We start from the raw sequence: 12284 nt of genomic DNA on the forward strand, positions 1-12284 counted from the left end.
CTTGTAGAGAGGAGTAAAGGGCGGTAATTGGTGGGGGGGGGGGGTGGCTGACCTGAAGCTGGAAGGGAGTGTTTTTTGGCGGTATGTGTGCGTATTTGTATGTATAGCTTCATTACTCTGTACCTCCTCCTGGTGGATTTGACTGAAATGGGGGTAGTCTGTGTCCACTGGTTTATTTGTCAAAATCTGGTTATTCCATGGGTGGCTTCTCCTCCCGAGGGGTCACCCCCACCGATGACACAATGCTTCTGCTCTGTCTTGCAGGATATATTGCGATCTTACAGCGACTGCAGCTCTATAGTCTATAAAGTGGTGGAAGGTAAGTTGTTGTGTAGGAAAGTGGGAACCAGGGACCAGTGAAATAAAACGTTAGCTTGTAGCTTGCGGCACGACGCGCAAGCAGGGAATGTAAGGCTTCTTTGTGAAGAAGAAGAAGTAAAGTGTAATAAACCGTGGAACCCTTCTTGTTTTCTAAGCCAGAACAGGACCGTTTCCCCTAGATATTTAGCAAAGTAATAATCGGAAAAACTATATATTCATGTATTAGTTGCAGTAGAGGAGCCACACTCCATGTTTGTATGGTCTAGTAAGTAAGGTCATGTGAGTCATGTGACCATTTTACGCGTGTCTTTATTGCAAAGGAGGAAAGCCTCCAACATGGTTTCTTTTACATACAGTATCTACCCGCTATTACACTTTACCCCATATAACCATGCACGTTCTGCTCTGTCTAGGCCGGCTGTCTCTGGATTCACAAGATGGCGACAGCGGCTTGGACTCTGGCACGGAAAGGATCCCGTCTCTTAGTGAGGTGAGGAGAACTAGAGAACGGAGTGTTGCCAGTGATATAAAGAGCCTGATTCTGAGTGAGAATGCGCATGTTCCGGAAACCGCAATGCGTCGCACAAAGCATCCGCGGTGGCAAGGAGCCCCGTGGTGGGCCAGATCTCCCGCGGACTAGGCCTCCTGTGAAATGGGTGTTTCTGGGTGGTGACCGCATGCACAAAACAGATGTGTGTTGTCAGAGTGTTGGGGCCGGGGACCTGACTTTTTGAGTCTTGCAGATCTTTTTCTGCAAGCATGGGGTGGGTGCAAGAACCAATACTGTTGGTGATGGCTGTGACCACAGGTGCAAAGCTACAAGGGTGGTTCTAATTTCCTGCCAGGCCAGAGCCGTTAGACCACCGCTTCCCCTCACAGCCGTTAGACTGCGCCTCATATCAGTCACACTGTCCCAACGTCAGGTTTAAGATGGCGGCGCTAGCGGACACATGATCACACATTGAGGTGCATAGTGTGATCCTGTAATGGAAACAGGTTTAGGTTTGGTGCACTGCCTTTAATAAGGACCGACATTCAAGATGATCAGCGATCCGGCTGGCCAAGCACGTCCACCTCAGGCAGTGCACCAACCTTCGCATGACATGACGGTATCACCGAACACCTTGACATGTTGGTGATGAATCTCAGCTGCTGATGAGCCCTTTATACGCAGAAATCTGATCACACTACGCACCTTGGTGTCTGACCATGTGTCCGCCAGCCCCCGCCATCTTACACCTGATGTTGGGTTAGTATGACTGACAGGAGGCGGAGGATAATGGTCATCAGGGAAGCAGCGGTCTACCGTCTCCGGCCTGGCTGGAAATTAGGACGAAATAGAAAACATTACATACGTGAGAGGGCTTGTTACCTTACTTACTGAACCACCCTCGTACACAGCGACTGATGGAAACTCTAAGCGGCATAAGGTGGTAGTTATAGCTGACGTGGGCTGACTCAGAATCCTGTGCGAAATGTCGTTTTAGAATGACGTTCTGCATATGTTGCTCTATTCCTGCCTAAAGGGTAATTTGCGTTTTGTAAATCTGTGATTGTAACCCAGTAGTGAGGAGCAGGCTGTTACATGGCTTAAGTCTCCTACCACCCGGCAGTATGGTGGCGTTCACAGAGAAGGTTATTGGGTGAGTCTTTTGGGAAACTTGGCTGGTTCTGGGCCGTGATTTCTGCCTTCGCAGCAGCAAAATCCAGGTGTAAAGGCGTCAGGAAAATATTGTAAGCCAGCTGCTGTTCTGGTTTGTGTTTCCATTGCTAGTGCGGTATGCAAACGTTCCGTGACACACAGACGCCATTTTTCTTTCGCAGTGTGTAAAATGAAAGCAGACATCTGGTTGGTTGCTGTGGGTTTTATTTGCAGCCAGAACGCACCTAAATGTGATGGCTTCCCATAATTGGAATGTTTCCTCTCTCCCCAGTATTCCATGAACCGGAACTCCGTTCTGTCTGACCTGGGGTTGGATAGCTCTCATACCTCTCCAGTCATCTCTACAAGAATCTTCCAGCACCGGCGGCAGGGCTCAGATACCGCATTAGTTCCAGGAACAGAGCAGGTACAGGCGGTGGGAAATGAGTGGTTTAATGTTATTTGACATTGTATCTGAATTTTAGATTATTTTATATTAAAAAGTATCTTCCTTGTGATCCTACTGATTAAGGAGATCCCCGCTTTTGGATTCAGCCCTCTCTCTTCCCTTTCCTGGGTTCCTTAGCCCAATTCTTCCCTGTTCCCACCGCCGCCCTGGTCAGCTGTTGTACATGAGGTTGACCAATGGCTGCTCCATTCTGCCACCCAATAGGATCATTGGTCATAGATGCGGTTGCATGACAGCGATCCACTCAATAAGATCTGTTTACGACATCACGCTTTTTTTTAATTTCACTGTGTCGTGTATGCCCGCTTGGGTGGGTGTGATGCGTTATATCAGTGGACGGGATGCCGGCTGTCAATATCCTGACACGCTGCATTCCAGCCGCCAGAATGCCGGCAGCGCGGTGAGCGCTAAAAGTCCCCTTGTGGGCTGCCATACTGCACTCGCCACTCTATGGGTGTCGTGGGCACCCACAAGTGGGAATAGCCCTGTTGCGACGGGATTCCGGCTAGCGGCATCGTCGGCTGGCCGGGATTCTGGCGTCTATATCCTGAATCCCGGGATCCTGACAGCTGGCATTTTAACTACATCCCACTGAGGTGCAAATGAATCCCTCTTCACACCCCCGCGATCTCTTTCCACGAGGCAGTGCGAGCTGGCGTCCTCCTGAAGAAGGTGTTAGAGACCAGAGCTGAGATTTGAAAACCCAAAGTTTCCAGGCTTCGTCCTTCCCTTTTCCTGCCTTGGAGGCCTGCAGAATTTAGAGGACAAAAAACAAAATAAACTTTATTAATTGCCTTGTATGAACATAAAGCACACTACTGCCGTTTCATCTGCAGTTCTTGCTCCCAGCAGGCAGGAGAAGACTACAGGGGCGACTGTGATAGAGAAGCCCTCTCCGTTATTGAGCTAGAACCTTGCATTGTGCGCCTGTGCAGCGAAAGCGCATCTTCTATATTACTTGTGTTTATGCAGGATACTGTATGTTATGTATTGCCATCATGATCGGTGAGATGAGGCATTCCTGTCAGGACAATAGGAACTAACAATACTTTGTTTGCCTTTTTAGGTAGACAACTCCAGACCTCCCATCATAGGCCCTGAAGAGGATTATGACCATGGATATGATATAACTGAGGTGATAAGCCTGTTTGTGTTCCACTATATTGTCTATTACACCGGCCGATGGTGCGGAAATTGTGAGGCTTTCCCTTGCATCCATCAATTCTATATTGCATTAATGACACAACTAGACTGCTCTTGTATCATCTAAGTCAGGGGTGGCCAGACTTTTGGAGTCGGTGATTGTGGCCGGAGAGCCCCAGCCACGAGGCAAATGGCCGCCGCAGCACTGAAGGGGTTAATCCCTAGTGCCCGGCGCCATTTGTTAAGGACAAAGGGGCGCTTGGCGCCAAATTTGAATTGTGGTGGGCGCTAGGCGCCGTGTTTATAACAATGTATGAAAATGTATTTTTAAACTGTGCCGTGGTCCCGGACCCCTCCGGAGACCACGGCAGTGAGGACAGCTCCCCGGCGCGCTCAGCAGAGTGTGCGCGCCGGGGGAGAGGAGGCAGCCTCTGACCGCCGGAGTCCGGGAGCTCCGCTCCCGGCAGCGGTCAGTGTAGCCCCGGGCGCCCTGGAGTGTGCGCGCCGGGGAGAAGGGTGAGCGCTGCGGCTGGGAGCTCGGCTCCCGCTGCAGTGCTCTATGTGAGAGCCGCCGCTGGGGGCCGGGAGCTCTGCTCCCAGCGCCTCAGCACAGCACGGGTGGCCAGCCGCAGCAGCCGGGACGGACGTCCCGGGCTGCTAGGCGGCGAGGGGGGTGCGCTGCAGCCCGGCTCCCCGCCGGACGCTGCAGCGAGGCCAACAGACAGGCGCCGCTCATGGAGGACCGGGCTAGCCGGCTCCCTAGCGGCGTGGGCACATTAGGCGGGCCAGCAGGATGGTGAGCGCTGGGGTCCGGGAGCTACGCTCCCGGCGCCTCAGCGCTGAAACAAGCCAGGGTCACGGCGGCCGGGACAAGTGTCCCGGTCCGCCGGGCTTATGGTACAGGGGGGTGCGCCGCTGCGTGCGGCGAGGCCACTGATTAGTGCCACCCTGGGGGGACAGGGAGAGCCAGCTCCCTGGAACCCCAGAGGCAGAAAAGCAGGCTGGAGGATGGGGGAAGCCAGCCCCATACCTCCAGCACACAGAGAGCCCTCGCAGCCAGGCTGCAGGGCTAGGGAAGGCACTGCAGTGCCTGAGTATGTAGAGCCTGTGCAGGGCACAGGCTCAGTGTATATTTAACAAAGGGAAATGTACAGTGTGATTCAAAAATGTAATGTATTTAAAGATAAAATGCACTTACTTGATTGTGTGTCCCAGGAGGGGGGAATCCATAGCTGTGCAGGCTGATGGATTCTCCCAGACCTTTTCCCTAAAAACGGAATGCATTCCCATCCAGCCTCACAGTTCCAATAGGGACAGGGAGAAAGAGAAGCAGCTCAGCTATAGAACAAGCTGAGGGGTTTCTTGGAGCTCCATGGAGATCAGCCGTAGTGAACCAGAGACCTGGACCGGGGAGCCAGGCTGCCCAGCTCTGGAGCCCAAATCCAGGCTGCAGGCAGTGAGAGGGGTCCCGGGCAGGTTTCTGGAAGTCAGTTTAGGAGGGAAAAACTTCCCCCCAGCCAGACTGAACGGCACCGTGGGAGTAGCCTGCTCTCCCAGATGGGAGAGACAAAGGAGACCGGCCACTCCCCACTGTCCATTGGGGACAATGTTAGGTGTGCATGAGTCCAGAGCATGCACAGCTCATGGGTAAACATTGATTGGTTGTACACCACAGGGCGGGCTTACCCCCTGTGGTAGAGGGTCTTGGAGAGGGATAAAAGGAGGGCAGTTGGCCCATAGGATTGTGTATTGTAACATCTTCTTCTGCTGAAACATCTTAATTGTATGCTGTTGCCCCTAGCAATAGGGAGGAGCCTTTTTCAAGGTTTTTGAGCAATAAAACACCTTTGCCTCAAGAAGACTGCTTCATCTTGTGACCAACAGGGTTAGGCCAAACCTAGCCCCGTTCTCCGGCTGTCCAGGGAAGCACCTGACGTCTCCAAGCTCCGCCTTCCGCCAGCTACCGGTAGAGGCCTAGCAAGTGGCTAGTGGGGATTCGTCAGCACCACACAGCTGTGGTAAAGCAGTGCGTCGGCACATACAGAGCAGAACCGTGGTTCCAAACGCCACGGCAGGTTAGGAGTTTGGTGGTGGCAGCAAGAACCCGCCCACAACGCAGTGGGTGGAGTCAGTAACAGGCGGTTACTGACGGTAAGCAGGGAATCCCCTATGTGGTCAGGCCTCGTGCGGCTTGACCTTCCAATCTGTGCGCAGGCAACGGGACGCGGAAGCTGCGAGTGCTTCCGTACGGTATCGTCCTGTCACAGAAATTGGTGGCATAGTGGTGGGATAGTCCCAGGCGGCTTTTCATCACCCAATTGGAGAAGCCGAGTTACTCAGGAGAGGAGTAACTGCAGCGCAGGAGAACGCACAAGATGGCGGAATTCAGCGGAATGTCCAAGGAGGATCTGGAGATCGTATGCCAGGGGAAGGGTGTGGATATCCCTTCCAACGCGTCCAGAAGCGTCATGAAGGCGGCGCTCAGGAGCTGGGAGGAGTCTCATCGGGTAGAGGTGGAAAACACTGATGGCGTCAGCATCGCAGAGGACGACCCAACAGTGGACCTTCGCACAGGACCGGTGAGATCCACAAGCCCCGCCCTCTCTCACAACAGCCATGTTTCCCAGCAATCCCTAGCAGGGCCAGGATCCCAACGTCCCAGGGGGGGCGACCCGGATACCCTAGCAGATCGGCTAGCGGAATTGGGGGAAAGGGCAACGGAGCAAGAACGCATGCTTGTCATTCGGATGTGGCATGCGGAGCGGGCACCACAGGCCGTGGTACCCCGGGAGCCGTTGTCAGCTGTTGTGCACAGATCAGGACGAGTTCAGTTTGCCAAGTTTGCAGACAGTGATGGGGACATTGATGGACATTTGCAAGTTTTTGAAAGGACTTGTAAACTACACGATCTACCCAAGTCAGAGTGGGTGAGACACCTTGTGCCCACTCTGCATGGAGAGGCCTTGGAGGCCTATCGAGGAGTGGCGACGGAGGACTGCGGGAACTACGACGAAGTCGCGAAGGCCCTCCTCCAGCGATTCTTCATCACTCCAGAGTCTTACAGGAAGAAATTCAGAGACTTGCCTAAGAATCCTAGCAGCACCCATGAGCAGTTCGCCACCCAGCTGCGGCAGTACGTGGTGAAGTGGGTGAAGGATTCGGAAGCCACTACATGGGACGCACTGATCGACCTGATCTGCAGGGAGCAGTTCTACCGCAGGTGCGCCCAAGAAGTGAAGGAGTGGGTGCTAGATCGGGAGCCACCCAGCTTAAAAATGGCTGCCCAATTAGCCGACAAATATGTGGCAATTCGGCCACGGGGGCAGAAGCGCCCCGCCAGCAGCCAGCTCCAACAGACTGTACCACCAAGGGGACCCCCCTCTTCAGCTCATCACCCCCAAAGACAAGCATCTTCCAACCCGGGTGCTCTTGGACAGCAACCGCACCGCAGCGTCCCTGCAACTGATCAGAGATCATCGGTGCCACGACTGGAGAAGAAGTGCTACGGCTGTGGGAAAATCGGACATCTGAGGATGAACTGTCCTGCATCCCAAGCACCCCAGACTCGTGCCCCAAATCCGAGTGCTGGAGCCCGGATCGCTTGTTTGACGAGAGGAGATGAGCCTACAGAGACTGTTCCCCCTCCAGTCAGTCCGATGGAGTGTGGCGAGAGACAGGTGCACTCTGCGGAGAGAGTCACCTGCATGGCCAAACAGCCCCTACACAACATGTGGAGGCACCTGCAGCCGGTCCACGTGGGACCCCTGCAGGGGGAAGGCCTAAGAGACTCTGGGGCCTCAATCACTGTGGTGAGCCCCCACCTTATAGATCCTGCTGCAGTATTGCAGGGTCGCACTGCCACGATCACCCTGGCAGAAGGAACAGAAAAAGCGGTTCCCATGGCAAGAGTCTACCTGGACTGGGGAGCTGGACCAGAGTTGCGAGAAGTTGCCGTCATGGATGGTCTCCCAACTGATGTGGTCCTAGGAAATGATCTGGGTGGTGGGATCGTCACTACGTTTGTTGGCGCCATTCCCCGGAGTCAAGTTCCAAAACCACCGTTGACATCAGCTACTCCAGCACAGCCCAGCCCAGAGGAAAAGACTACAGCTGCTAGACAACTGCCAGCACAGCCAACCACAGCATCAACCAGCCCAGAGGAAAAGATTACAGCGGCTAGATCAGCACATCGACCCCGCATGCCTTTTGCCTCTGGTATGCCCACGTCCCCTAGCAACGCAGAGGATGTCGGTTCCAGCTCGTTTGATCCTGTGGGGGTGCCCAATGATGTTCCTGACCCAAGTGGTTTGCCAACTCCGGCGGTGAGTATGAGAAACCACATTGACTTTTCCATGACTGACCCCTACCAGACTGACCCTAGTAGTCCCCACCTAGATCCCCCTGTAGAGTGTCCCAATTTAGGAGAGATTGAGGGCCACAGGCAGGAGTTTAGGGAGGTTCAACTCTCTGACCCATCCCCGAAAGGCATGAGGCGCCACTCTGGCAGCGGCCTTGACAGGGTTGGGGCAGGAAGTTTGACCTGGCGGGAAGGGTTAAGGTACAGGGTAGCCAGGAAAGTGGGAGGGGATAGACCAGATAGGGAATGTGTCCAACTGGTCCCCTCAGGGAACGTTCCTGCGCCACCGGTGTCGGTTGCCAGCGAAACCCCTTTGGACAGCAACCCGGAGACAGACCGTACCCTGAAGTGCCTGACACAGAGCTTACCCTGGTCTGGAATGTCGGATGACGCCCAGACCAACTGTAAGGCTGGTGCCATGCGTTGGCAGCCGGGGCACTCCAGCGGTTGTGTTGTCTTCGGGCCTCTGCCCATAGGAGAACCCTTGCAGCAAGTTGCTGTGGACATAGCAGGTCCCCTGCCTGTGCACAGTAGATTGGGGAAGACATGCAGCCTCCCTGTAGTGGATGCCACACAGGATCCAGAGGCTGGTGGTCTGGCCGCCATCACTGTGGCACAGGTAGCGGACGAGGAGGAAAGAGTAGGCCTAGGTGACAGGGTAGGTTTCCCGAGTCATAGGTCGACAGAAGAGGATTGGAGGGCAGGTCTGACAGTTAGGGCAGACAGTTGCCAGATCGGTATGACGGAGGTGCAGTGCCTGGGGCACCATGTGGGAGGAGACAGGGGTAGGCCCAACCCAGAGGGGGTGGAGGCAACCAGAGGCTGTCCCCGACCCACATCACCCAGACCGGTACTGACCTTAGAACCTGTAAGGCCCTACGGACATGTTGTCATTGACTTTAGTCCTGTAGTGAACCCCTTGACAGAGATGGCTAGGAAGGGCATTCCCAAGTCAGTGGACTTTGCACCCGCTTGCGAGTTGGCATTCCAGTCATTGAAGAAGGCTCGGGTACCCGCTCCAGTGCTGATGGCGCACATTCTTGACCAGGACTGTGTGTTACGAACTATTGCGCCACTGCACGGACTGGGAGCTGTACCGAGCCAGAAAGAGCCATATGGGCAGGAGCACCCTGTGGCCTGTTTGAGCAGAAGACTGCTATTGTGGGAGGTGGGGTATGCCACAGTTGGGACACCGTGGGTGGCACTTGTTTGTAACCGGCCCCCCACCGTGGTGACTTACCACCTACCTGTTAGGTGGCTGCAACCGACCTTGGGGGAATTGGACAGACTTTTGTGGTGGAGCCTTGAACTTGGACTTCAGGTGGACTATTTGAACATTGTGCACCCACGAAGAGAGGCCCACTACACTATGGATGAACTGTCTAGGCCAGAGTCTACAACCCCCAGGTAGCGTCCCCTTCACCCCAACGGACTGCGGGACCAGGACCCAAATCGTTGGGACATGGGTCCCTGGTTGACCCGCTTGAATGGGGGGGGAGGAGTGTGGCCGGAGAGCCCCAGCCACGAGGCAAATGGCCGCCGCAGCACTGAAGGGGTTAATCCCTAGTGCCCGGCGCCATTTGTTAAGGACAAAGGGGCGCTTGGCGCCAAATTTGAATTGTGGTGGGCGCTAGGCGCCGTGTTTATAACAATGTATGAAAATGTATTTTTAAACTGTGCCGTGGTCCCGGACCCCTCCGGAGACCACGGCAGTGAGGACAGCTCCCCGGCGCGCTCAGCAGAGTGTGCGCGCCGGGGGAGAGGAGGCAGCCTCTGACCGCCGGAGTCCGGGAGCTCCGCTCCCGGCAGCGGTCAGTGTAGCCCCGGGCGCCCTGGAGTGTGCGCGCCGGGGAGAAGGGTGAGCGCTGCGGCTGGGAGCTCGGCTCCCGCTGCAGTGCTCTATGTGAGAGCCGCCGCTGGGGGCCGGGAGCTCTGCTCCCAGCGCCTCAGCACAGCACGGGTGGCCAGCCGCAGCAGCCGGGACGGACGTCCCGGGCTGCTAGGCGGCGAGGGGGGTGCGCTGCAGCCCGGCTCCCCGCCGGACGCTGCAGCGAGGCCAACAGACAGGCGCCGCTCATGGGGGACCGGGCTAGCCGGCTCCCTAGCGGCGTGGGCACATTAGGCGGGCCAGCAGGATGGTGAGCGCTGGGGTCCGGGAGCTACGCTCCCGGCGCCTCAGCGCTGAAACAAGCCAGGGTCACGGCGGCCGGGACAAGTGTCCCGGTCCGCCGGGCTTATGGTACAGGGGGGTGCGCCGCTGCGTGCGGCGAGGCCACTGATTAGTGCCACCCTGGGGGGACAGGGAGAGCCAGCTCCCTGGAACCCCAGAGGCAGAAAAGCAGGCTGGAGGATGGGGGAAGCCAGCCCCATACCTCCAGCACACAGAGAGCCCTCGCAGCCAGGCTGCAGGGCTAGGGAAGGCACTGCAGTGCCTGAGTATGTAGAGCCTGTGCAGGGCACAGGCTCAGTGTATATTTAACAAAGGGAAATGTACAGTGTGATTCAAAAATGTAATGTATTTAAAGATAAAATGCACTTACTTGATTGTGTGTCCCAGGAGGGGGGAATCCATAGCTGTGCAGGCTGATGGATTCTCCCAGACCTTTTCCCTAAAAACGGAATGCATTCCCATCCAGCCTCACAGTTCCAATAGGGACAGGGAGAAAGAGAAGCAGCTCAGCTATAGAACAAGCTGAGGGGTTTCTTGGAGCTCCATGGAGATCAGCCGTAGTGAACCAGAGACCTGGACCGGGGAGCCAGGCTGCCCAGCTCTGGAGCCCAAATCCAGGCTGCAGGCAGTGAGAGGGGTCCCGGGCAGGTTTCTGGAAGTCAGTTTAGGAGGGAAAAACTTCCCCCCAGCCAGACTGAACGGCACCGTGGGAGTAGCCTGCTCTCCCAGATGGGAGAGACAAAGGAGACCGGCCACTCCCCACTGTCCATTGGGGACAATGTTAGGTGTGCATGAGTCCAGAGCATGCACAGCTCATGGGTAAACATTGATTGGTTGTACACCACAGGGCGGGCTTACCCCCTGTGGTAGAGGGTCTTGGAGAGGGATAAAAGGAGGGCAGTTGGCCCATAGGATTGTGTATTGTAACATCTTCTTCTGCTGAAACATCTTAATTGTATGCTGTTGCCCCTAGCAATAGGGAGGAGCCTTTTTCAAGGTTTTTGAGCAATAAAACACCTTTGCCTCAAGAAGACTGCTTCATCTTGTGACCAACAGGGTTAGGCCAAACCTAGCCCCGTTCTCCGGCTGTCCAGGGAAGCACCTGACGTCTCCAAGCTCCGCCTTCCGCCAGCTACCGGTAGAGGCCTAGCAAGTGGCTAGTGGGGATTCGTCAGCACCACACAGCTGTGGTAAAGCAGTGCGTCGGCACATACAGAGCAGAACCGTGGTTCCAAACGCCACGGCAGGTTAGGAGTTTGGTGGTGGCAGCAAGAACCCGCCCACAACGCAGTGGGTGGAGTCAGTAACAGGCGGTTACTGACGGTAAGCAGGGAATCCCCTATGTGGTCAGGCCTCGTGCGGCTTGACCTTCCAATCTGTGCGCAGGCAACGGGACGCGGAAGCTGCGAGTGCTTCCGTACGGTATCGTCCTGTCACAGTGATCTACTTTGAAAGCTAAAAAGCTTTTGTGATCTACCTAGGAGGAATAATAGCGCGCCAAAAATAGGGGCGTGGCATAACAAAAAGTGGGCGTGGTATAGCAAAAAGTGGGTGTGGTATAACAAAAAAAGGGACGTAGCCTTGCTGCACAGAGTGTAATGACTGCCTCACACGAAATAACACATTGGCCCCCACAGGTAAAAACCTCAAACACATATGCCCCCACAGTGCCAGATACACATGCCCCCACAGTGCCAGATATACCCCCACAGTGCCATGTGCCCACAGTGCCAGATATGCCCCCACAGTCCCAAATTACAGATATGCCTCCACAGTGCCAGATACACATAGGCCCCCACAGTGCCATGTGCCCACAGTGCCAGATATGCCCCCACAGTGCCAGATACAGATATGCCCCCACAGTGCCATGTGCCCACAGTGCCAGATATGCCCCCACAGTGCCAGATTACAGATATGCCCCCACGGTGCCATGTGCCCCCAGTGCCAGATATGCCCCCACAGTGCCATGTGCCCACAGTGCCAGATATGCCCCCACAGTGCCAGATACAGATATGCCCCCACAGTGCCATGTGCCCACAGTGCCAGATATGCCCCCACAGTGCCAGATTACAGATATGCCCCCACGGTGCCATGTGCCCCCAGTGCCAGATATGCCCCCACAGTGCCATGTGCCCACAGTGCCAGATTACAGATATGCCCCCACAGTGCCAGATTACAGATA

General features: G+C 55.5%; 1 protein-coding gene across 6 annotated transcripts in view; it reads left to right on the forward strand.

The window, feature by feature from the left end:
* ARHGEF11 (Rho guanine nucleotide exchange factor 11) overlaps positions 1–12284 on the forward strand; it is a 210601-nt gene that overhangs the window by 124787 nt on the left and 73530 nt on the right. For all 6 annotated transcript variants that reach the window (XM_063947107.1, XM_063947108.1, XM_063947103.1 and 3 more), the window contains 4 exons: positions 265–319; positions 735–811; positions 2256–2390; positions 3499–3567. In XM_063947107.1, the coding sequence (XP_063803177.1) occupies positions 265–319; positions 735–811; positions 2256–2390; positions 3499–3567 (336 nt within the window). The remainder of the gene's footprint in view (positions 1–264; positions 320–734; positions 812–2255; positions 2391–3498; positions 3568–12284) is intronic.

Source organism: Pseudophryne corroboree, chromosome 12, assembly GCF_028390025.1.
Source record: "Pseudophryne corroboree isolate aPseCor3 chromosome 12, aPseCor3.hap2, whole genome shotgun sequence".
NCBI lineage: Eukaryota > Metazoa > Chordata > Amphibia > Anura > Myobatrachidae > Pseudophryne > Pseudophryne corroboree.